The sequence below is a fragment of the Urocitellus parryii genome, chromosome 10, assembly GCF_045843805.1.
Source record: "Urocitellus parryii isolate mUroPar1 chromosome 10, mUroPar1.hap1, whole genome shotgun sequence".
Taxonomy (NCBI): Eukaryota; Metazoa; Chordata; class Mammalia; order Rodentia; family Sciuridae; genus Urocitellus; species Urocitellus parryii.
The window spans coordinates 112,712,044-112,736,917 of record NC_135540.1 but is presented as its reverse complement, the minus strand read 5'-3'; the positions used below and the strand labels follow the sequence as shown (position 1 = coordinate 112,736,917).

Sequence of the window (24,874 nt, the reverse complement as noted above, 5' to 3'; positions counted from 1 at the left end):
ATAGAAGAAAGCAGTTACAAAGCAGTTAAACAGAGCTGGAAAGTAACATGAACAACATGAAAAAACAAGGGAAAAAAGGACTACAAACAATGCAGGACAACTTAAATCTACAGGAGGACCTAGAAGCATCAGAAACATGGACAGGGAAAGAAATCAAGGCATACCTAACTCAGATGGAACGGAATATTAGAGAAGACATGAGACAGCAAGTCCAAACATTGAACGTATATTTTGAAAACGAACTAAACAAACAAATTCAAACTGCAAAGAACGAGCTTTACCAGGAGATAGAGATTTAAAAAAAAAAACAAACAGTAATCCTAGAAATGCAAGAAACCATAAACCAGATTAAAAACTCTAACGGGAATATTACAAATAGACTAGATAAGTAGAAGTCAGAACATCAGATAATGAAGACAAAGTTTATCAACTTGAAAAGAATATAGTCAACACAGAAAAGATGCTTAAATCTCATGAGCAGTCTATCCAAGAGATATGGGATCTCATAAAAAAACCAAATTTCAGAGTCATTGGGATACAAGAAGGCACAGAGGTTCAAACCAAAGGAATGGACAACTTATTAAATGAAATAATCCTAGAAAACTTCCCAGAGATGAAAGATGCAATGGATTGCCAAATCCTGGAAGCCTACAGGACCCCAAACATCCAAAACCGTAATAGACCAACTCCAAGACATATAATTATGAAGATAGCTAACATACAGAACAAGGAGAGAATATTAAGGAGAGAAAGGAGGCAGATTACATTCAGGGGTAAACCAATTAGGATAACGACTGATTTTTCATCACAGACTTTGAAAGTGAGAAGATCCTGGAACAATGTATTTCAAATTCTGAAAAATAATGGATTCCAACCATGAATACTGTATCCAGAAAAATTAAGCTTCAGATTTGACAATGAAATTAAAATCTTTCACGATAAACAAAAGCTAAAGAATTCGCAGCCAGAAAACCAGCACTGCAAAGCATTTTGAGCAAAATACCACAAGAAGAGGAATGGAAAATAGTGCCCAAAACTAACAGTGGGAGGTATCTCAGTAAAGGGGGAGAAAAATAACCAAAGAGGAAAAACTAGCCAAACTAAAATAAATAAATAAACATGACTGGAAGTACAAACCATATTTCAATTGTAACCTTAAATGTTAATGGCTTAATTTCACCAATCAAGAGACATAGGCTAGTAACCTGGATTAAAAAAACAAATCCAACAATATGCTGCCTTCAGGGCACTCATATGATAGGAAAGGACATACACAGGCTGAAGGTGAAAGGTTGGGAAAAATCATACCACTCACATGGTCCTCGGAAGCAAGCAGGAGTGGCCATACTCATATCCAATAAAATCAACTTCAAACCTAAGTTAATCAAAAGGGACAAAGAAGGACACTATATACCGTTAAAAGGAACCATCCACCATCAAGACATAACAATTATCAACTTGTATGCACCAAACAATGGTGCTGCAACGTTCATAAAACAAACTCTCCTCAAGTTCAAGAGTCAAATAGACCACAACACAATAATAATGGGGACTTCAACACACCACTCTCGCCATTGGACAGATCCTCTAGACAAAAGCTGAACAAAGAAACTATAAAACTCAATAATGCAATCAATAACCTAGACTTAACTGACATATATAGAATATATCAACCATCATCAAGTGGATACACATTCTTCTCAGCAGCACATGGATCCTACTCAACGATAGACTATATATTATGCCATAGGGCGACTCTCAGTAAATCTAAAGGTGTGGAGATAATACCATGCACCATATCTGATCATAATGGAATGAAACTGGAAATCAATGATAAAAGAAGGAAGGAAAAATCCTACATCACATGGAAAATGAACAATATGTTACTGAATGATCAATGAGTTACAGAAGACATAAAGGAGGAGATAAAAAAATTCTTAGAGATAAATGACAATACAGACACAACATACCGGAATCTATGGGACACAATGAAAACAGTTTTAAGAAGGAAATTCATTTCTTGGAGTTCTTTCCTCAAAAAAAGAAAAAACCAACAAATAAATGAACTCACACTACACCTCAAAACCCTAGAAAAGGAAGAGCAAAACAACAGCAAATGTAGTAGAAGACAAGAAATAATTAAAATTAGAGCAGAAATCAATGAAATTGAAACAAAACCCATTGAAAAAATTGAAAAAACTGAAAGTTGGTTCTTTGAAAAAATAAATAAGATCAACAGGCCCTTAGCCATGCTAACGAAGAGAAGAAGAGAGAGAACTCAAATTACTAACATATGGGATGAAAAAGGCAATATCACAACAGACACTACAGAAATACAGAAGATAATTAGAAAGTATTTTGAAACCCTATATTCCAATAAAATAGAAGATAATGAAGATATTGATAAATTTCTTAAGTCATACGATCTGCCCAGATTGAGTCAGGAAGACACACACAATTTAAACAGACCAATAACAAAAGAAGAAATAGAAGAAGCTATCAAAAGATTACCAACCGAGAAAAGCCCTGGACCAGATGGGTATACAGCGGAGTTCTACAAAACCTTCAAAGAAGAATTAATACCAATACTTTTCAAGCTATTTCAAGAAATAGAAAAAGGAGTTCTTCCAAATTCATTCTATGAGGCCAACATCACCCTGATCCCGAAACCAGACAAAGACACTTCAAAGAAAGAAAACTACAGACCAATATCTCTAATGAACTTGGATGCAAAAATTCTCAATAGAATCCTGGGGAATCGAATACAAAAGTATATAAAAAAAAAATTGTGCATCATGATCAAGTAGGATTCATCCCTGGGATGCAAGGCTGGTTCAATGTACGGAAATCAATAAATGTAATCCACCACATCAATAGACTTAAAGACAAGAACCATATGATCATCTCGATAGATGCAGAAAAAGCATTTGACAAAGTACAGCACCCTTTGTGTTCAAAACACTAGAAAAACTAGGGATAACAGGAACTTACCTCAACATTGTAAAAGCTATATATGCTAAACCTCAGGCTAGCATCATCCTAAATGGAGAAAAACTGAAGGCATTCCCTCTAAAATCTGGAACAAGACAGGGATGCTCTCTATCACCACTTCTATTCAATTTAGTTCTTGAAGTACTAGCCAGAGCAATTAGACAGACAAAAGAAATTAAAGGCATAAAAATAGGAAAAGAAGAACTTAAATTATCGCTATTTGCGGATGACATGATACTATATTTAACAGACCCAAAAGGGTCTACAAAGAAACTGCTAGAGTTAATAAATGAATTCAGCAAAGTGGCAGGATATAAAATCAACACGCATAAATCAAAGGCATTCCTGTATGTCAGCAGCAGAACTTCAGAAATGGAAATGAGGAAAACCACTCCATTCACAATATCTTCAAAGAAAATAAGATACTTGGGAATCAACCTAACAAAAGAGGTGAAAGATTTATACAATGAAAACTACAGAACCCTAAAGAGAGAGATAGAAGAAGATCTTAGAAGATGGAAAAATGTACCCTGTTCATGGATAGGCGGAACTAACATCATCAAAATGGCAATATTACCCAAAGTACCCAAAGTTCTTTACAGGTTTAATGCGATGCCAATCAAAGTCCCAACGGCATTTCTTGTAGAAATAGATAAAGCAATCATGAAATTCATATGGAAAAACAAAAGACCCAGAATAGCAAAAGCAATTCTAAGCAGGAAGTGTGAATCTGGAGGTATAGCGATACCAGAGTTCAAACTGTACACAAAATTACACATAAGAGGTTGTGAGTGCAAAGGGGGGGGGGAACAAGGGAGAAAATTGAACAACAGCAGATGAGGTAGAGAGGGAAGATGGGAGGGGAGGGGGGATAGTAGGGGATAGGAAACGCAGCAGAATACAACATCACTAATATGGCATTATGTAAAAATTGTGAATGTGTAACTGATGTGATTCTGCAATTTGTATTTGGGGTAAAAATGGGAGTTCATAACTCACTTGAATCAAATGTATGAAAGATGATATGTCATGAGCTTTGTAATGTTTTGAACAACCAATAAAAAAAATAAAAATAAAATTTAAAAAAAGCTGGGGATGTAGATCAGTGGTAAAGTACCCTGGGGTTCAGTCCTCAGTATCCCCTAAAAATATAGATAAAAAATAAAACTTTTTTATATACAAATGATGTTACTGAGTAGAAATTCTATAACATTAATATTAGAATTAGTATTAATTTTTAGAAGTTTGATAAATAATCTTCTGCTTTTATTTTCTAAAAGGCCTACTTTTTAAAGAAATTTATCTAAAATATTTAAAGACAAAATGGTATGATGCTTGGGATTTGTTTCAAAACATTTATGAGGAAATAGATGTGAATTAAATTAAATAGATTTGGTCATATATTTATAGTTGATGATGCTTAGAAATGGATGGGTTGAGTTTATTGAAATGGTCTGTCAGATTTTTTGAATTGTTTTATCCATCCACCTATCAGTATATTAGAAAAGCAAAGTGCAAAAAGACATGTAAATTGCGATAAAATATTTAAGCATGAACACCCCTTTCTGAAATAGGGCACAAACATATTCACAAAAGCAATATAGAAGCTGGATGCTCACCTATAATCCCAGGAACCTAGGGGACTGAGGCAGGAGGCTCAAAAGTTCAAGGCCAGCCTCAGCAACTTAGCAAGACTCTGTCTCAAAATAAAAGGACTGGGGATGTTGTTTAGTGATAAATCATCCCAGGATTTAATCCCCAATACAAAAAAAAAAAGGATAAATTTAAAAATGTACATAGAGATAAAGATAAATGTGTGTGTGTGTGTTTGTGTAGAGAGAGAGAGAGAGAGAGAGAAAGTGTCTGAAATGTACTCCAGACTCTTAAATAATCCCATCTCCTGTAGTACTTAAATTTCTTTAAAGTGAGCATGTATTAGTTTTGTAACTAGAAAAAGAAATGAATTTTTGTAAAGGAATAAACAAAATAAGAAAAAAGTAAGTTAGAAACCATGTGGTATTCAGTGCTTTAAGAACTCCTGAGGGGCTGGGGTTGTGGCTCAGTGGTAGAGCGCTCACCTGGCATGCGTGAAGCACTGGGTTTGATCCTCAGCACTACATAAAAATAAAATAAAGATATTGTGTCCACCTAAAACTAAAAAATAAATATTTTTAAAAAAGAACTCCTAAGTGAAGAGTATGCCTTAGAGTTTTCAAAAAGCTTCTATGAAAAAGATTTTAATTGGACCTCATACAGTAGATGGAAATTGTATCTCTCATATCCTTTTGAACACTGTTCCTTTTGAGATCTATAATAACATTTCTAAAAATTTAATTATTTCCAGTATTTTAATGCCGTATTTTTTCTTCTGAGCAACAAAACACTTCCAGCTTTAAATTAGACCTTTATCTCTAATGATGATTTAGTTTCACAATTTGAGAGTTTGAAAGCTTTTCTGCTAAATAATATACAGCACATTATTTAATATTAACTCACATGAGTTTATTGAACACTTGAGTTTTCAGTGTAGTAAGTGTTTAGAAGAAGACACACTCCTTTGTCTTGTAAGCAGGTCATATGCACTAAAACAACTAGAAAGGAGCTGGGGTCATGGCTCAGTGGTAGAGCACTTGCCTAGCTTGCATGAGGCACTGGGTTCGATCCCCAACACCACATAAAAAAATTAAATTAAAAAAATAAAGGTTTTGTGTCCATTTACAACTAAAAATATTTTTTAAAAACCAAAAACTAGAAAGATCTGCCAAGACAGCATGTAACAGCTGCATGTATAGTAATGAAGGAATGTCAAAGGGAAGGTTTGATTATGGAGCAGTGAGCACTGATGATGCTTCTTTGCCACTAGATGTTAGTACTATGTTGTACTGGTTATATATACATTAACAAGTGTGGGTTATGTGTGAAAGATAAATGTGCAGGAAAAAGTCTAGAATGACACTTACCCAATATAACTGTGATTCTACCTTACCTCTGAGGGAGAGCAGGATTACGGATGAACTATGAGGTCTGATTTTTATATGAATATATGTGGCACAAATTTTGATTTATAAAATAGTTATTGAGTGCTGGGGTTGGGCTCAGTGGTAGAGCATTTGCCTAGCATGTGTGAGGCACTGGGTTCGGTCCTCAGCACCATATAAAAATAAATAAACTAAAATAAAGGTCCTTTGATAACTAAAAAATCAAAATTAAAAAAAATTATTGTTGATATCCCAGACTTTATTACATATGCAATCTGAATATTTTTAAATCTTTTTTTAAGAGAGGAGAGAGAGAGAGAGAGAGAGAGAGAGAGAGAGAGAGAGAATTTTTTAATATTTATTTTTTAGTTCTTGGCGGACACAACATCTTTGTTGGTATGTGGTGCTGAGGATCGAACCCGGGCTGCACGCATGCCAGTCGAGCGCGCTACCGCTTGAGCCACATCCCTAGCCCCCACAATCTGAATATTAAGGATTTTAAAATGATTAAATCCTCATCAAATATTTCATAAGTATTATATACATATGTATACATGTATATATACATTCATAGCATAAGGTGAGTTCATCACTATTTTAATGTACAAGTTTAAGAGATCTATATTTCTATTTATTTAGGATACTAGGGATTGAACTCAGTGGCACTTGACCACTGAACCACATTCACAGCCTTATTTTGTATTTTTTGTTTTGTTTTTAAAATTTTTTTATTGATTTTTAAAAAATAAATGACAGCGGAATGTGTTACAATTTTTACTACACGTATACAGCACAGGTTTTCATATCTCTGGTTGTATATAAAGTATGTTGATACCAAATCGTGTCTTCATACATGTACTTTGGATAATGATGTCCATCACATTTCACCATCCTTGCTAATCCCCTGCCCCTTCCCTTTCTCTCCCACTCCTCTGCCCTATCTAGAATTCATCTATTCTTCCCATGCTCCCCTTCCCTACCCCACTATGAGTCAGCCTCCTTATATCAGAGAAAACATTCACCATTCGTTTTTTAGGGATTGGCTAACTTAGCATTATCTTCTCCCACTCCATCCATTTACCTGCAAATGCCATGATTTTATTCTCTTTTATTGCTGAGTAAAATTACATTTTGTATATATGCCACATTTTTTTTTTTATCCATTCATCCACTGAAGGGCACCTAGTTTGGCTCCACAGTTTAGCTATTGTGAATTGTGCTGCTATAAACATTGATGTGGCTATGTCCCTGTAGTATGCTGTTTAAGTCCTTTGGGTATAGACCGAGGAGAGGGATAGCTGGGTCAAATGGTGGTTCCATTCCCAGCTTTCCAAGGAATCTCCATACTGCTTTCCATATTGGCTGCACCAATTTGCAGTGCCACCAGCAATGTATGAGTGTGCCTTTTTCCCCATATCCTCGCCAACACTTATTGTTGTTTGTCTTCATAATAGCTGCCATTCTGACTTGAGTAAGATGGTATCTTATAGTAGTTTTGATTTGCATTTCTCTAATTGCTAGAGATTTATTTTGCATTTTTTAAAAAATATTTTTTAAGTTGCTGGTGGGCCTTTATTTATTTATATGCAGTGTGAGGAATTGAACCCAGTTCCTAACCCATGGTAGGCAAGCGCTCTATCACTGAGCCATAACCCCAGCCCCATATTTTGTATTTTATTTAGAGACAGGGTCTCACTGAGTTGCTTAGCAGCTCGCTAAGTTGCTGAGGCTGGCTTTGAACTCAGATCCTCCTGCCTCAGCCTCTTGAGTCATTGGGATTACAGGCATGCGTCATCGTGCCCAGCTATATGTTCCTTTTAATTTACTCCCATTTTCTTAGTTTAATTCACTGAAGAGTCACCACCTGTAATTTAGATAATTCACCCCACCTTCCTTGGGAATCCGTTTTTTTAAAAAAAAGGACTTGCAATATTCTGTGTATTTATGGTAGGATTTCCAATATCAAAACGTAAAAATCCAGTATCTATTTGTTTCGACCATTTTAAAGATGCTTTATTCTTTATAAATTTTTTATAATTTTTAATAAAACTCATCTTTGAGAAATTTGGTTATCTGGAAGCCTTATATATCTAATTATTTGGTATTATACTGAAATACAGGAAGGTCCTGAATCAGTCAATTAAAATTATATAGGACATTCATGTAGAGGCTTTGCATTCTTATTAAACAAATAGTTCTAATGAGGTAGATAGTTTTATAGATTTCAAAATTCACATCAAAGTATAATGGATGGTACTTACTACAAGCAAGCATACTTATATTGAGAAGTTCCAATGGATAACTCTTTAACAACATATCAAATTCAGAAATTAAAGAAGGGAAGGAAAGGTGAAGGCAAGAAAAAAAGGAGGAAAGGGGGGAAAGTGAGAATCTGGTTATTAGAATTAAACACAAGTTAGCAATTTACCATGTTTAGGTTTTTGTTTTTTAAGAAATAAATCTTTGAGTTGGGGTTGTGGCTCAGCCGTAGAACGTTTGCCTCAAACGTGCAAGACCCTGAGTTTGATCCTCAGCACCACATACAAAAATAAACAAGTGAAATAAAGGTGTTGTGTCCAACTACAACTAAAAAATAAATATTAAAAAAAAGAAAGAAAAAAGAAATAAAATTTTGTGTGGGTTGCATGCTGAGAATTGAATTCAGGTCCTTGCACATGCTAGGCAAATACTCTTATCACTGAGCTATACTCCCAGCCAAGATATATAATCTTAATTATAAGTTTTTCATCTTTATTTCTTCCTTTCTATTCCCCAGATAATCAGTGCCCTGTGCACAGCACATTGATGTGTGTATTTCCTGTGCATGGTTTTTGTTTATACAGCTATAGTAGTTATTTATCTTGTAAAAAAATAGATACTGCAGACTATCCTAACAAACTTGAGTTATAAACAGTTAAGTATAGGTTACTTCAGACCTTTTCTTGTGCTTTATAAGTAGTTTATTAAAACTACAGAACATGAGTTTATATTCTATGTACTGCCTAATTTGCTTTTCTACCTGCTTCCACTTTGTAGTAGGTCTAAAAGCTGTTTCCATGTCAGTATAAAAAGCTCTGCCCCATCCACATTCTTTTAAAGTATCGTAAAAGTAATTTAAGGTTTATTACTTGTTTTCCCAAACTGATGGATTTTAAAGTTGCTTTTGTGTTTTTCGTCTTTATAAATAGTGTTGTTTTGAGCCCTTTGAGATTCATTTATTTTTCTGAGTACCGAAAACTAAAATTGCTGGGCCATTGGACATGTGTTATGGAGTTTTCTTGTTGTCAAAATTGGCTTAATCATATAATATTTTCCATCTTGCTAATGATTATTTATGTTTTTTCCTTCTTCTCCATAGGGTTTACTAGCATTGGGCATCAGTAAGTCTATTCAAACACCAGATCCTACTCATCCGTAAGAATATTGCCTTTTTGTTTCTTTTCTTTTTTTTTTTTTTTTTTTTTTGGCAACAAGTTATTGAAATCAAAGGAACTAAATTTTAGAAATCTCCTGCAATTTATATATCTGCAATTTGTAAAAGATCTGGCCATTTCTTCCACTGTAGTATCTAAAATGTAGGTCTAACTGTTGTGCCTAAATAAATTTAAGATATAATTGAATATGAATTTTAAATTATTTTAATGCTTTGAAACACAGCATGAAGATCTTTTGTTCTCCACATTCGATAATAATAAAGCATTTATTTGGACCTTAGAGTTCTGTTTTATTTCGGTCCAGGAAGCATACTTCAAATGTAGACTAATAGGCTGCCCAGTCTAAAGTTTTGCAGATAACTTTCATTAAATATATACTTATTTTAATCCTTTTATTTTTATTTTAAAATATCTTGTTAATATTTTAAAATTACATATTTGTAAAATGAGTATACATTTTAGAATATATTATTTTGAATCATATCAATTATGTGATAGTTTTTTCTTTTGCTTTTAACAACCATCTAAAATAAAATATTTGAATTTTACATGCATCATTATGTTACTAGTTTTATCAATAGAATTTGATCAATCTTAGGATGAAAAAAATGCACTTTGGCTGGGTGCAGTGGCACACACCTATAATCCCAGCAGTTCAGGAGGCTGAGGCAGGAGGATTGTGAATTCAAAGCCAGCCTCAGCAAAATCAAGGCACTAAGCAACTCAGTGAGACCCTATTTCTAAATAAAATGCAAATAGGGCTGGGGATGTGGCTCAATGGCCGAGTGCCCCTGAGTTCAATTCCCGGTAACCCCCACAATGCACTTTTATTTCTGTGAAGGTGTCTGTATCTATGCTTTATAAATGCCTTTCCTTACTTGAAAGAAAGCACTCCTGTTATAAATAATAACATTTTGTATATACTATAATAATTAATCACTAATATAGAGAACAACTAGTTCCCTAATCTGCTAATTGTAATAGTAGATTAGCTATTAGTAATAGCTTTACTATCTCCAAAAAATTTTTTTCCTGACCATTGTTATATGCCAAATATTTTAAATCAGAAGGTAAAAATTTTCAATTTTATGTTGTGAAAATTTCTTTTTAGGCTATTTTTAGTTATTTACTTTAGTACTGCCCAGTAGAATGTTCTGCAGTAATAAAACTATTTTTTATCTGTCTACTATTTGTGATTATTGAGCACTGGAAATAAGTCCAGTGCTAATGAATAATTAAATTTTGATCTATATTTAGTTTTAATTTAAATTTGTATAGTCACATGTGGGTAGTGACTTAGCACATTGGACAGTACAGATCTACATGATAAATTTTTCAATAAGAGCCTAAAATTTCTTGAAAACAACTGAAATGAAATTATGCCATTTAGCCAGGTGTGGTGGTGCAGGTCTATAATCCCAATGGCTGGGAGGCTGAGGCAGAGCATCTCAAGTTCAAAACCAGCCTCAACAACTTAGTAAGGCCCTAAGCAACCCACTGTGACCCTGTGTCTCTATAAAATATTTTAAAAGCTGGGGATGTGGCTTAGTAGTTAAGCACCCCTGGCTTCAATCCCTAGTACCAAAGCGGGGAAAAAAAGTTATGCCACTTAATTTAGATCCTAATTTACTTTAACTTAAATAAATATGTATATACTATATTGCTTTGTAGGAAACTTTGGAAGTAAGTTTTTCTAAATCAAATTGGTAAAACGAGGAATTTTTCTGTGGCAAAATTAAATCTTTTTTTTAAAAAAAGAGTAGTTTTGATTGAAAATTCTTGTTTGAATTTGCATATGCCAAAAGGGTACAGTAGAATTTGGGTTTGGGAGTAAACTTCCCAGGAATTATTCTTATGAAGAAGTGATTGTTTTTCTCATATATATTTAACTTCTTTTTATGATACTTACACTAAAACAAATTAATGTACATTTTAAACAAAATGCTTGGAAAAAAATTACGATTTTAAGAAATTAGCCATAGAACCACCCAGAAAACTGAAGCTCTTGGTTCTAGTAATAGTTGACAGTTACTGTTTGCTAAACTATTCAGAAGCAGCAATAAATTGAATATACCAAACTGTTTAGTTTTGAGCCTCAAATTACAGGTAATCACAGGTTGATCACAAGACCAAAATATTCCATTAGAAGCTCTATTACAAGGATATTTAAATGTCATCCAATTCATTAAACATCTGAATGTATTTTTTAAAATGTTTATTTTTTGTTTTAGGTGGTCACAATATCTTTATTTATTTTTATGTGGTGCTGAGGATCAAACACCAGTGCCTCGTGCATGCCAGGCCAGCGCGCTACCACTTGAGCCACATCCCCAGCCCCACTGAATGTATTTTTTGAAAATTAATTTTGATAACATAATAGTAAAGAAGTCCTAGTAAATCAAAATACACTATATGGAAAAAGAACTAGAAAATATCTAATTTAAATGACATTCTCTTTACTTTTATATTGCTTTCAAAGATCTTGCAGTTTTTTTCCCATTTTATATTTAGCTTTTCTGTTTTGTATTTGGCACTTAACATTTTGTTTAAATATAAAACTTTTAACATTTTGATGTTCTAAGAATTTTTTTTTTAAAAAAGTATTAAACACATGTTTTGCAAATTGTATTCTTTTAATTTTTCAGGTATGGATTTTCAAACATGCGCTATATTGCTTCACTAATTAGTGGTGTTGGTATTTTCATGATGGGTGCAGGACTCTCTTGGTACCATGGAGTTATGGGATTGCTTCATCCTCAACCAATGGAATCCCTTCTATGGGTAATCCTCTTTTCTTTTCTTCCCTCATTTTTGAAATAATATGACATAATGACTTAAGCACGGTAAAATGCCTTTGTCATATTGGTATTAAAGAACAGGAATAGCATACCTTCTTGATTGTGTGATGTAGGGTAATGTATCTATAGCTATTTTTTTTAGAGTAAGACATCTAAATCTATATAATATTTTGTGATATTAAACAGAAGGATCTCTATATGGAAGGCTTTTTTTAAACTTTTTCTTTTAGTTATAGATGGACATAGTATATTTATTTATTTATTTATTTTTATGTGTGCTGAGGATCAAACCTAGTGCCTCACATTTAGTAGGCAAGCGCTCTACTACTAAGCCTCAACCTCAGCCCCATAAGGAAAATTTTTAAGCCTGACCTTGTTGATTAGAATCTTTGGCAGTTCTATTAACTTCTTCTGTTTTGAGTTGCTGTTGAAGAACAAACACACCTCTGTTCTCTTTTAGTTTTAAGAATAGTCTCATGTCAATAATTAAAATATCCACTCTTATGTTACTAGTCATAAATTGGAACTGTATTTAAAAGTTAAAGTATCTCCTTTTCTCAGTAAGAAGCCTGCCTGCACTGAGGGATTGGAAAGATAGAAGGACGGTCCATCTTCTGTATGGCCTTGCCTAATCTCCTTTCCTTCTCCCCTTCCCTAAAGGCAGCTCCAAGGTTGTGATAGGAGACAAAAAAGTACTGACACAACAGTTTTATTTTGCTTTGATTTCCCCTGGCCTTTGTAGATGTTTAAAGCTTTCTTTGTCTTTCATGAACATTTCCTGGAGATTACAATGCTTGGCTGCTCTGACTAGCTCCCCTGACAAGCACAAATTACATAGCACTTCCTCTAACTCAGACATATTTGAGGTTGCCCTGCACTTGGCAAGAATACCTTTGTTACAGTTTATCTTTTTCCAAAAGAGTCCATTCAGGGCTATATATCTGAGCCTTATGTTTAGCCTTTTTTTTTTTTTTTTTTTTGTATTGGGGATTGAATTTAGGGGCACTTTACCACTGAGCTTCACCCCACCGTCCTTTTTATTTTTTTATTTCAAGACAGGGTCTCACTAAATTGCTGAGGCTGGCTTTGAACCTGTGATCCTCCTGCCTTAGCCTCCTGAATTGCTGGGATTACAGGCGTATGCCACTGCACCCAGCTAGACATCTTTTAACATGCCTTCTGTGGGAGTGCAAATTTTTCCCCAAACATAATCGCCTACTCTGCTGACACAGCTGACACAGTCTTGCCTTGAGATTTCTTGTTCAACGGAGCTTCAGACATGCTATCTCCAAACTCCTGGAACATATATCAAGCTTTCTGAGCAACCTCAACAGCTCAACTGCTTGCACTGAAGAAATCTTGACTTTTGATATCCTTAACTTCCAGCTCTTCTTAAATAGACAAGTGGGTATAGAGCTGGGGTTGGATGTAGTCTAGAGAATAGAGGTCTCAGATTGGATCTATCTTCTGTGCAAAGACTGGAAGTACTAACAGTACTTCATTCTAGAATGTAGGGGTACTGTAATTTTGTTTTCTGTTTTGGGTCATAGACTAAGACAGAGTCCCACTTAACATCTTATGTATGTAATAACAAGCCTATTAAACATGGTATATAATAGCAAGCCTATTAAACTACGTTTAATTACATTTGTTATTGACTAGTTTCCCACAGTTTTTATTGGTCAGTTTCTTTAAATTATACATTTCATATAGTGAAAGTAAACAAACATATATCTCCTCCAAAGATTTGGCCACTTTGTAGATATAGTGCCTCTTTTTTTATTTTTTAGTTGGACACAATATCTTTATTTATTTTATTTTTTATGTGGTGCTGGGGATTGAACCCAGGACCTCGAATGTGCTAGTGCTCTATCGGTGAGCCACAACCCCAGCCCTAATATAGTGCCTCTTAATATCTAATTTGCACATCATTAGAGATTAATGAGATCAATTTTCAATTGTTTATAAATTTTAAGTTTCTAATAACTTATGTGTCTCTGAGTAAACAAACAGGGTTGCATTAGACTGTGGCTCTTTGTTAAATAAATAATAGGTTCCACATATCATAAACCAGTTTATTAGTAATTATTTTGAGATTTTTGTCTCTGATATATGCTTTTTCATTTTATTGGGTAATAAATATGTCTCGAATCAAGAAAAAGGTGAAAGGATTAAAAGAGTTATTAGGAAGTTTAGCTACTATTTTAATCATAGTAGCAGTAATTAATTTCAAGTTGTCAGTCAGATTCAGTGGAAAGAGCCTGTATCTGTCACTGGGAGGCCTGTGTTCTAGTTCTTGTTCTATCATTTTCTTTATACTCAATCAAGTCTCTGAATTTTGGAAAATGCCAGTTTTTACAATAGAATTATAAGGGTTTGGGGCCAGGTTTGAAACTTTTAAAACCTCTGTTTCAGGAAAGTGTAGGTGTTTAGAAAGGTATGTTGAAAATTCTATAGTTGTTTGGTTTAAATTTTATTTAAAAATTTTAAGAAAATTTAAGTATGTCCTGGACTGCAAGGAAATACTGCTACCAAAAGAAATAATTGATTATTTTTTATAACTAATTGCCTTTCTGAAACAGGAGTTTTTTCATATTGGACATTCAGACAAAATCCAGAAGTTATTTGAATACGAGTGTGGATCTTAACTGTGTCTAGGGTCCACAACCCCAGATTTCCAGTGTTTGTGTTTGTATGTCATTGCCCTTGTTTGAATTGTTTCTTGTCAAAGATCCTTACCATCTAGCTTGGATTTGAATTTTTCTGTTTTAGATATGACAAACTTTATACATGAAAAATTGTGATCCTTGAGTGAAATACTGAATGTATGTTTTAATATTTATTTTCTAGGCATATTGTATTTTAGCAGGATCATTGGTATCTGAAGGAGGTATGTGCCATCACAAAGTCTCACTGTATAGTGATATATATTGAGCATTCCATTGCTATAGTTTAAGTTCTGTTGAATAAAGAAAACTGGAATAAGGTTTATCTATTTTTAGGAAAAGAAGTCTTTATATAATATACTGTGGTTGTTCCTGTAATGGATGTGACAAGAGGAAAGTGTGCTTTGTTCTTTAGTACTGCATAATGCACAAAACATTGGAGTACAATATAAAAATATAATCATACTAGAGTTTTAAACACTCAGCTTTTAAAACTTCAGAAATACACACTTATAATTGTATTATGTCATAGAACTGCTAATACGGAATGAAACTTTTTAATTCACTGCTATACCCCTGAAGCATTGTCATTTTGTATGTGTGGTATCCCCTTTGTCTGGTTTTTAAATTATATAATTTTTAATTGACAGATCATATTTGTATGTATTTATGGGGCCCCTCATCTTTGATGGCTATAAAATGATGTTAATATCACCTGCTTCAAAAGACTGGGAGGCTCAAAACTGACTGTTGCCAGGTGTGGTGGTGCACACCTGTAATTGTAGTGGCTCAGGAGGCTGAGGCAGGAGGATCATGAGTTCAAAGCCAGCCTGAGCAATGCAAGGCCCTAAGCAATTCAGTGAGACCTTGTCTCTAAATAAAATACAAAATAGGGCTGGGAATGTGGCTCGGGGAATGGGTGCCAATCAGTTCAATCCCCAGTAACAACAACAAAAAAGTGACTCTGCTTAGGTGGTACCTGCCAAATAGTGGCTATGCAATAAATTAAGTCTGTTGTTATACTCATTTAATGATTATGGTTTAGAAATATGAGATTCATTTTATTATAATGATTAATTGGAGTCTTGATAATGAGTTAATATAGAACTTTTCCTTGTTGCCAATCCTGCCATTAAAGTGTTATGCTTATTATTAATTTATCTTTTGAGAGTTTGGAGGTGTGAAACCTCTTCCTTGCTGATATGAGTGCTTTTCTTTCAGCAACACTTCTTGTTGCAGTAAATGAACTTCGTAGGAGTGCTCAGGCCAAAGGAATGTCATTTTACAAATATGGTATGTGTTTTAGAAGCCAGATATCAGTGTCTCCTTGTTTATTTTCTTAAAATGATCTAAGGCTATTGCTCTGTGCCACTTAGATGGATATAAAATATATCTCAGTGTTTTCCCTATGTGACTCTTACTGAATAAATCAGCCATTTGGAAAAATGTGCACTTGGAGCATTTGGGTACTTTCTGTTTGGATTTGACTTAAGTAAACTACTGTATTTCTGTATATGCTTACATAACCTGAAAAAGTAATTTGACTTTATGTGGCATTTATTGTTGACATTTAAGCCAAAAAAATATGTTTATATTAAACAGAATTTTTAAAATTATGGTCTGTCATACCTTTTTATCTTAGTTTATAGTTTGATTTTAAATAGATGCTTACTAAAATGTCCTCTGATAGTAACAAGTTAGATTTTTTACAAATTTTCTTATCTCTTTCTTCATGATTAAGTAATGGAAAGTCGTGATCCTAGTACAAATGTTATATTATTGGAGGATACTGCAGCAGTCTTGGGAGTGACAATAGCAGCCACTTGCATGGGTCTTACTTCTATAACAGGTAAATATTTCTTTTCAAATATATTTATTTGTACTACTTACTTCTCAAATAAACGGGATTTTTTCCTTATATCATTGAATAATTTTAAACTAATTGTTAAATATTAATTCCATGCTAACCATTTATTTATGTAAGATATTTGGGCAGTAAAAGTGTTCAGGTTTCTCTGAGTTGCAAGTTTCTCTAATTTAAAAATAAGGAATCCTTGGGGCTGGGATTGTGGCTCAGCGGTAGAACGCTCACCTAGCACGGGCGGGACCCAGGTTCGATCCTCAGCACCACATACAAATAAAAGCATAGTGTTGTGTCCATCTACATCTTTTAAAAAAATGTTAAAAATAAATAAATAATAAAAATAAGGAATCCAGTGCAGTGGTACACTCCTATAATCCCAGTGACTTGGGAGGCCGAGGCAAAAGGATCACAAATTCAAAGCCAGCCTCAGCAACTTAGGTCCTGTGCAATTTTGTGACACCACATCTCAAAATAGGGATGTGGCTCAGTGCTTAAATATCCCTGGGTTCAATTCCCAGTAGCAAAAAAATAAATTAATAAGGAAAGGTATTAGTAGAAGATTTCTATAATACTCTAAACCCTGTGGCTATAACTTTACCTATAAAAGTATAATAACATTTGTCCTAGTAACTTTATAAGTTTATTAAGATAGTATGAGAGAGAACTAAAAAAAAAAAAAAAGCCAGTAATTCTAATAAATAGATATTGTGGCTCTTGTTCACTTGTCTTTTCCTATTCTTAAGTCCAATAGTAAGTGTTATTGCCTTTATATTTCCTTAATTCTAAGTTGGTTTCATCTTCATTTTGATAGCTAGTTAGGTCTTTTCAAGGGCCAGTACAATACAGGTAAGTCAGAAAAACTATTTTATTTTCTAAAATGAAAGAACCATTTGGTATGAAAGGCTTAATATGTGGAGTTGGAATTCTCTTGGAATGGAGTTTCTTCCATTCTTTCCCCTTTGTTCTTGCAAATAATTTTAGGTGATTGGCTTCCAGTTCTGCAATGTTTCTTGAAGTGGTCTGAAATACAAATTGTTCTTTCTCATTTTGAATGTACCTCTTGAGACTAAAGGAGCATTTTCTTATGTTCACTGTGATCTGAAATATTTCTAAAAGTATTGATTTTATATCCCTTTGTTTTTCTGGTTGACCTATAGTTTGGGGTCTTTTTTTTTTTAACATAAGTTATTAGTGAAAAATTATTTAAGTTTGGATTTGTAAAGAGCATATTTGATCTTGAGTTCTACAAACCTCAATAGATTATGCTTTATTCACTTAGTAGAGATAAGTGAGTTTATTTTTTAATATTATATTTTGGCTACATGTTGATAAAACTAGTATATAAATTCAGATTTCTAGTAAATAAATATATTTTATCAAGCATTAAAAGTTAAATATTATTTTGATGACATTTTTTCTCTGGAATAAAAAAGACTTCTAATTATAAAAGCCATGTAGGTAAAATTTTTATAAAAATTTAAACTGTAGCTTGGCATTGTGGTGCATGTAATCCCAGCAGCTCAGGAGGCTGAGGCAGAAGGATGGCAAGTTCAAGGCCATCCTCAGCAACTTAGTGAAACCCTGTCTTAAAAAATAAAAAAGAGCTGGGGATATGGCTTAGTGGTAGAGCACTCTTGAGTTCAATCTCCAGTACTGCCAACAAAACAAAACACTGGAGGGCTTGGGGAAACACAAAATGCTAAACCTCACCTTCAGAATTTTTTATTCAGAAGGTCTGGGATGACATCTGAGAATTTTTATTTCTACCAAATTCTCAAGTGTTACTGATAACTCCTGTTACAGGAACCAAACTTTGAGAACCACTACTTTGTGGTACTAGCTAATTATTATCCTTGGTTGAATAAGATCACCCATGTCATATTCTGTAGTTCTTAATTTTTTCACAGGATTTTGTTAGGAAGGAGGCACAAGAAGTTTTTATTTCTTTCAGACTTTGATTCCACAACAGTTTTTTTAGAGTACTACCTATATATCTAAAAGAAATTGACTCTTAATTATATTATTATGTATCTGGTATGTCTTCTGAAAATACTCTGAACCTTGACCTATATAATGACCAGACACAAGAAACAGGTCCTAAATAATTAAGCTCATAACACTCTTAGGTAATATAAAGCAGGTTGTACTGTTTCCAATTTTGTAGTTTAGTCAAACTATTAGGAGTCATTAAATGAGGTAACTAAAGGAATTGGGAATTAATTTTATATCCCTTTGTTTATTAATTGTGATTGTTTGCTCTCTAAAGACATTGAAATAATAGAAAATGTTAATTCACTGATTTCTTACATGCTTTATTTAGGCAATCCATTGTATGACAGCCTAGGTTCGTTGGGTGTGGGCACCTTATTAGGCGTGGTCTCAGCATTCCTCATCTACACCAACACAGAAGCACTCTTGGGACGATCCATTCAACCAGAGCAAGTTCAGCGGCTTACTGAACTCCTGGAGAATGACCCATCAGTAAGGTTAGCCTTATTCTAGTAATGTTGTCAGGACTTGTAAAAACATTGAAAGACTGGAATGTTTGGTTCCGAAGGAAGTTTTGGATTCCTAACCTTTGGAATTTTCTAATCTATTACTTTTCAGAGTTATTGTCTTGGAAGGAAGCAAGAACACTTAGTTTCCTTTTAAATTTTGTATTGTCTTTATTAAAATAAGTCATAGTCAGATGATATAACGAGAATAGAAGTTTTGCAAAGTAGAAAGTTTTGGATCCTTAATGTGGAACCACTTAAAATCAAACCTTTAGATTTATATTTACCTTATATTTGTATTGTAATTATAAGTTGAATATATTAAATGTGAAATAGTATTTATTCATGGGGAAATAATTACCAAAGTAAATGTAATTTATATTGGTTTTGAAAATGTACTTTTAATATATTTAAATTTTTCCTTATATTATTTTTATATTTTTATTTATTTAGTTATTTCTTTTATTGTTATTTCTTTTATAGTGGTAGATACTGAACCCAAGGCCTCACACATTACTAGTTAAGTGGTCTACTAGTGGTCTTTCCCCCAGTCCCTATCTTTTAAATTGTGTAAAACTAACTAAAGAATTGAAGACTTAGGAGATAACCAGAAGAGTTGTACTGTTTCCAATTTTGTAGTTTAGTCAAACTATTAGGAGTCATTAAATGAGGTGACTAAAGGAATTGGGAATTAATTTTATATCCCTTTGTTTATTAATTGTGATCGTTTGCTCTCTAAAGTCATTGAAATAATAGAAAATGTTAATTCACTGATTTCTTATATGCTTTATTTAGGCAGTCCATTGTATGACAGCCTAGGTTCATTGGGTGTTGGCACCTTATTAGGTGTGGTCTAATAAGGATTTTAATCCTTATTAAAAGAAATATTAGAATTCTCATGGTGTTTTTTAGTGAAATTTAGCAGCAGTGTGGTTTCATAATGAAGTGGAAAACCAAAACTTTAAAATCTTAATTTGAGCGGCTTGAGGTATAGCTCAGTAGTATAGCATTTGCCTAACATTCTTGAGCCCTCGTTTCCATTTCCAGTACCACCAGATTTAATTTGTTATCCCCCTGCCCAGTGTCTTAAGATGGTAGGTTAAATTTTGAATTTGATATGTTACTTCTTTTTTTAATATAGACATTTCTAGATATAAATTTTCCTTTTAAACACTGCTTCTCTGTATCCAGAAATTTTGATATGTTGCATTGTTTTGATTCATCTCAAAGTACTTTCTTATTTCCCTTTTTTAAAATTGAATTTTTTCTTACTATATGTTTTTGTTGTTGTTGTTGTTGTTGTTTGTTTGTTTGTTTGTTTTAGGTACTAGGAACTGAACTCAGGGGCACCTAACTACTGAGCCATATCTCGAGCCCTATTTTGTATTTTTTTAAATTTAGAGACAGGGTCTCACTTAGTTGTTTAGCGCTTCGCCATTACTGATGCTGGCTTTGAACTCACAATCCTCCTGCCTCAGCCTTCCAAGCTGCTGGGATTCCAGGCATGCACCATTGTGCCTGGCTGTATTTTTATTGTTAATTGACACATAATAATTATATATGTTTATGGAACACAGTATGATATTTCCTTCTGTGTCTACACCTATTAGCTATTTTGAAGTATACAATTAATTGTTGGCAATTACAGATACTCTACTGTGTTATAACATTTGAAATTATTTTGTATCAAACTACACCCCTGTACCAATTGGTCATCCTCTCTCCAACCCTCCCTAATTCTCAGCATTTAGTAATCACTACTGTGTTTCTATAAGAATAACCTTTTTAGTTTCCTCATACAAGTGAGAACATGTGGGTTTTTCTGAGTGTGCTTATTTTACTTATATTCCACTATGTATACATACCACATTTTCTTTGTATAACCATTGATTGATGCCTAAGTTGATTCCATATCTTGACTGTTGTGAACAGTGCTACTATTAGCATGGGGGGGTGGTGTTGTAATCTTTAACATATTGTTTTTCCTTTTTGTTTTTATTTTGTTTGGGGGTGCTATTTAGGAGTGTGTTTTTTAATTTCTAAGTATGTGTGAGTTTCCCAAATTATCTATTACTGATTTCTGATTTCATTCAGTTGTCATCAGAGAATATACTTCATATTATTTCTGTCCTTTTAAGTTTACTGAGGCTTATTTTATGACCTATATATATTCTTTGATCATATTCTATGTGCACTTGAAAAATGAATATATAGATGTTTGTTAGGTTTATTTGGCTTATAGTGTTCAAGACTTTAGTTTTCCTGTTGGTCATCCTGACTTGTTCTATCCATTAGAAGTAGGGCCTTGAAGTCTCTAGCTATTATTGTTGAATTGTTTGTTTTTTCCTTCATTTTTGTTTTTGTTTCATTTACTTTGGTGCCCTATTGTTTGACATGTATGCATTTATATTTTTCATATATTATTTACAATTAATGTCTAAAAGATTGGCCAATCTGAAAATTTCTGCAAGAATGAAAATCTGTGGATTAAATTATTTGAGAAAATAAAAGTAATCCAGAAAATTCATGCAATTTTTAAAATAGTATAATAGTTACTTTGCTGTGTGACAAATTAGCTCAAAACTTAGTGGTTTAAACAGCCTTTATTATCTGTTTCTATGAGTCAGGAATTCAGGCCCTGCTTGTGTATGGGTTCTCTACTTCAGACTTTTTCAGACTGTAATCAAAGTGCCATGTCCTAGAGAAGGAGTTACTTCTAAGCATATTTAACTTAAGATTGTTGGCAAGATTGAGTTCTTTGCCACATGGACCTCCCCAACATGGCAGCTTGTTAAGCACTGCATGAAGATTGATAAGGCAGTAGGAATTGAATGTGAACAAGAAAAAAAGTCACAGATTAGTTAACTGTTGGAAATGACGTCTCATCACTTTGCCATATTCTCTTTGTTCGAAGCAAAGCACTAGGTATAACCCATATTCAAGGAGAGGGGGATCATACAGGATATAGGAGGTGGGGTTCTGTCATTGGGGAGCATCTCAGAAATACCTGCCCCACTTTCCCATATGCAGTTATATATAAGAACATGAGAAATGTGTTGGGTGCTTTGATGCATGCTTGTAATACCAATGACTCAGGAAGCTGAGACAGGTGAGTCAAAAGTTCAAGACCAGTTTCAGCAACTTTAGCAAGACTCTGTCTCAGAAATTTAAAAGAAGGGAGGATGGGGATGTGGAGCTACCCCTGGGTTCAATTCCTAGCACTAAGAGAAAAAAAAAGGACAACAACAACATGGGGGTGGGGGCGGAATCAGAATATATTTACTAGCTACTACTTAAGTTTAAATTAAATAACGAAATGTATTAATAGTTTGTGAGGACTGAAGTAGATGTGCCTTTGAAATAAATGAATAAATTACATATTACTTCCTACCAGTCTGGACAAGTTTTATTTTTAACCTGAGATTATATAACTTTATAAATTATTTATCCTTATTTCACCCTAGATAGTTGATAAATACAGCTTCTTTATTTATTTGGATAAAAAATTTTGGACACAGTAACTTGCTCAAGATCATTCAGAAATTAGTGTGAAGTGCAAAGTGCTTATAGTCTCACTTAAGCTTCTTCTCTAGTACATCTCTGTGTTCTCAAGATTCAGAGTGTTTTGTTATTTCTTATATATCCAGTGAAGAAAAGATATTATGGGATCACCATTCAAAGAAGAAAATTTCTCAACTGTTTTCTAGGAAAGATTTAATTCTTAAGGGTTAGGGCAGGAGGAATGAAAAGTAGTTATAGATGAGCATCCACTTTACTTTCTGAGAGGCAGATGGTGTAATATAAGGACTCCAGGCTTGGATATTTAAAGAGCTAAAGTGTTAGGGAGTCCTATTCTATTAGTTACTAGCTGACTTACCTTGAGCAAGTCACTTATGCCCCTCTGGAACTGCTTTGTCATCTATAAAATGAAGATATCACCTTACCTATTTTATGAAAGTCATTTATTAAATGCCTACCTTATGTTTGATACTATATTAAGCATTATATATATATATATATATATATATATATATATATATATATGTGTGTGTGTGTGTGTTAGCTCATTAGTCCCCTCATCAATCCTATGTGGCAGTTATCAGTAGCTCATTCTAAGAATTTTTCTCAAAGTTGTACAAAGACTATTAAAGAAGTTTGTGAATATAAAAGTTGTTGGTAGGGCTGGAGTGTACCTCAGTAGTAGAACACTTGCCTAGTATATGCAACATCCTGGTTTAGATCCTCTGCATCCCACATACACGCAGAAAAGTAATTAGTGTGCTTTCTATGACACCATTATCAGCAACACATTTTTTGTAAATGGTATTTAGGAAATGACTAAATGGATATATGGGACAAAAGGTTTGTGAGATAACAGCAACATTTTAGAAAAACAATTTAGAGTTAGTGTTCTTAATACCTGAGCTTTACAACTTACATGTATGGAATAATAAAATAATATTTGTTATATTTGTACCATTGTATGAAATATGCACAAAAAAACTAAACATCTAGTGAAATTTAGTAAGTGATACTTAGTGGTGAATTCTCTGAAGCTATCTTAGTCCTTATTCATCATGGGTAGGAAAAAATCAAGAATTCTAGACTTTTTGCCATTAGAGTATATATGTGTATATGTATATAAATTTGTATGCATTGTTATTGATTGCAGGGCAATTCATGATGTTAAAGCCACAGATCTGGGATTAGGTAAAGTAAGATTTAAGGCAGAAGTAGATTTTGATGGACGAGTTGTTACAAGATCATATTTGGAAAAACAAGATTTTGACCAAATGCTACAAGTAAGTTTATGTGTCTGTAATTTTCTTATATATCCTATGCTTAGAAAACTTAAATTCTAAGTAAATAAAACTTTTTCTGTTATTGATCTTAAACTCACTTCAGCTGTCAACATGTTAGATTCCAAAAATTGATAGAGAGCCTTTTATTTACTATAGAGTAGGTTGGAGGAGACAATAGAAGAGCAGACTTTTGAAGTTATTCATGCTTGCTATATGCCAGGCCATTTTAGCTGTTTTATCTTATTTACTCTTAACCCTGAGAGGTAAAGAAATAACATTTCATTTTAAAGTATAGGTAAATTAATCTTGCCTGAAGTTTCAGAGTCTTGTTTATGAATTTAGATCTCTCAAACTCCAGAATGTGTGCTTTTTTCTTTATATTAAGCAGTCTCCTCCCACTTTTATTTGAAGTTTTGCTTTCCATGCTTCAGTTACCCATAGTCAACCACGATTCAAAATATTAAATGGAAAATAACAGAAATAAACCATTCATAAGTATTAAATTGCTTTTCTGAGAAGTGATGAAATCTTGTGCTGTCCTCCTCGGACATGAATCGTCCCTATATCCAGCATATCCTTGCTATCCATGCTGCCCACCCTCACTTTGGCAGTTGAGAAGGAAGAAGGGGGCCACATTCACATAATTTTTATTACAGTATGTTGTTACAGTTGTTCTATTTCATTGTTAATTTTTGTTGTTACTCTTTTACTGTACCTAATTTATAAATTAAACTTTATCTTAGGGGGGTGTGTGTGTGTGTGTATATAATTATATAGTTTTATGTATCTCCTGGGATCTTGAAATTATCACTGTAAAAAGGGGACTGCTGTAGTTTAAAAGATAAT

At 33.5% G+C, this 24,874-nt stretch overlaps 1 protein-coding gene across 1 annotated transcript in view; it reads left to right on the top strand.

The window, feature by feature from the left end:
* Slc30a9 (solute carrier family 30 member 9) overlaps positions 1-24,874 on the top strand; it is a 110,845-nt gene that overhangs the window by 58,690 nt on the left and 27,281 nt on the right. Inside the window, exons 10-16 of the mRNA XM_026386292.2 lie at positions 9,328-9,383; positions 12,049-12,184; positions 15,052-15,091; positions 16,089-16,160; positions 16,609-16,716; positions 19,052-19,217; positions 23,899-24,028. Coding sequence (XP_026242077.1) covers positions 9,328-9,383; positions 12,049-12,184; positions 15,052-15,091; positions 16,089-16,160; positions 16,609-16,716; positions 19,052-19,217; positions 23,899-24,028 — 708 coding nt within the window. The remainder of the gene's footprint in view (positions 1-9,327; positions 9,384-12,048; positions 12,185-15,051; positions 15,092-16,088; positions 16,161-16,608; positions 16,717-19,051; positions 19,218-23,898; positions 24,029-24,874) is intronic.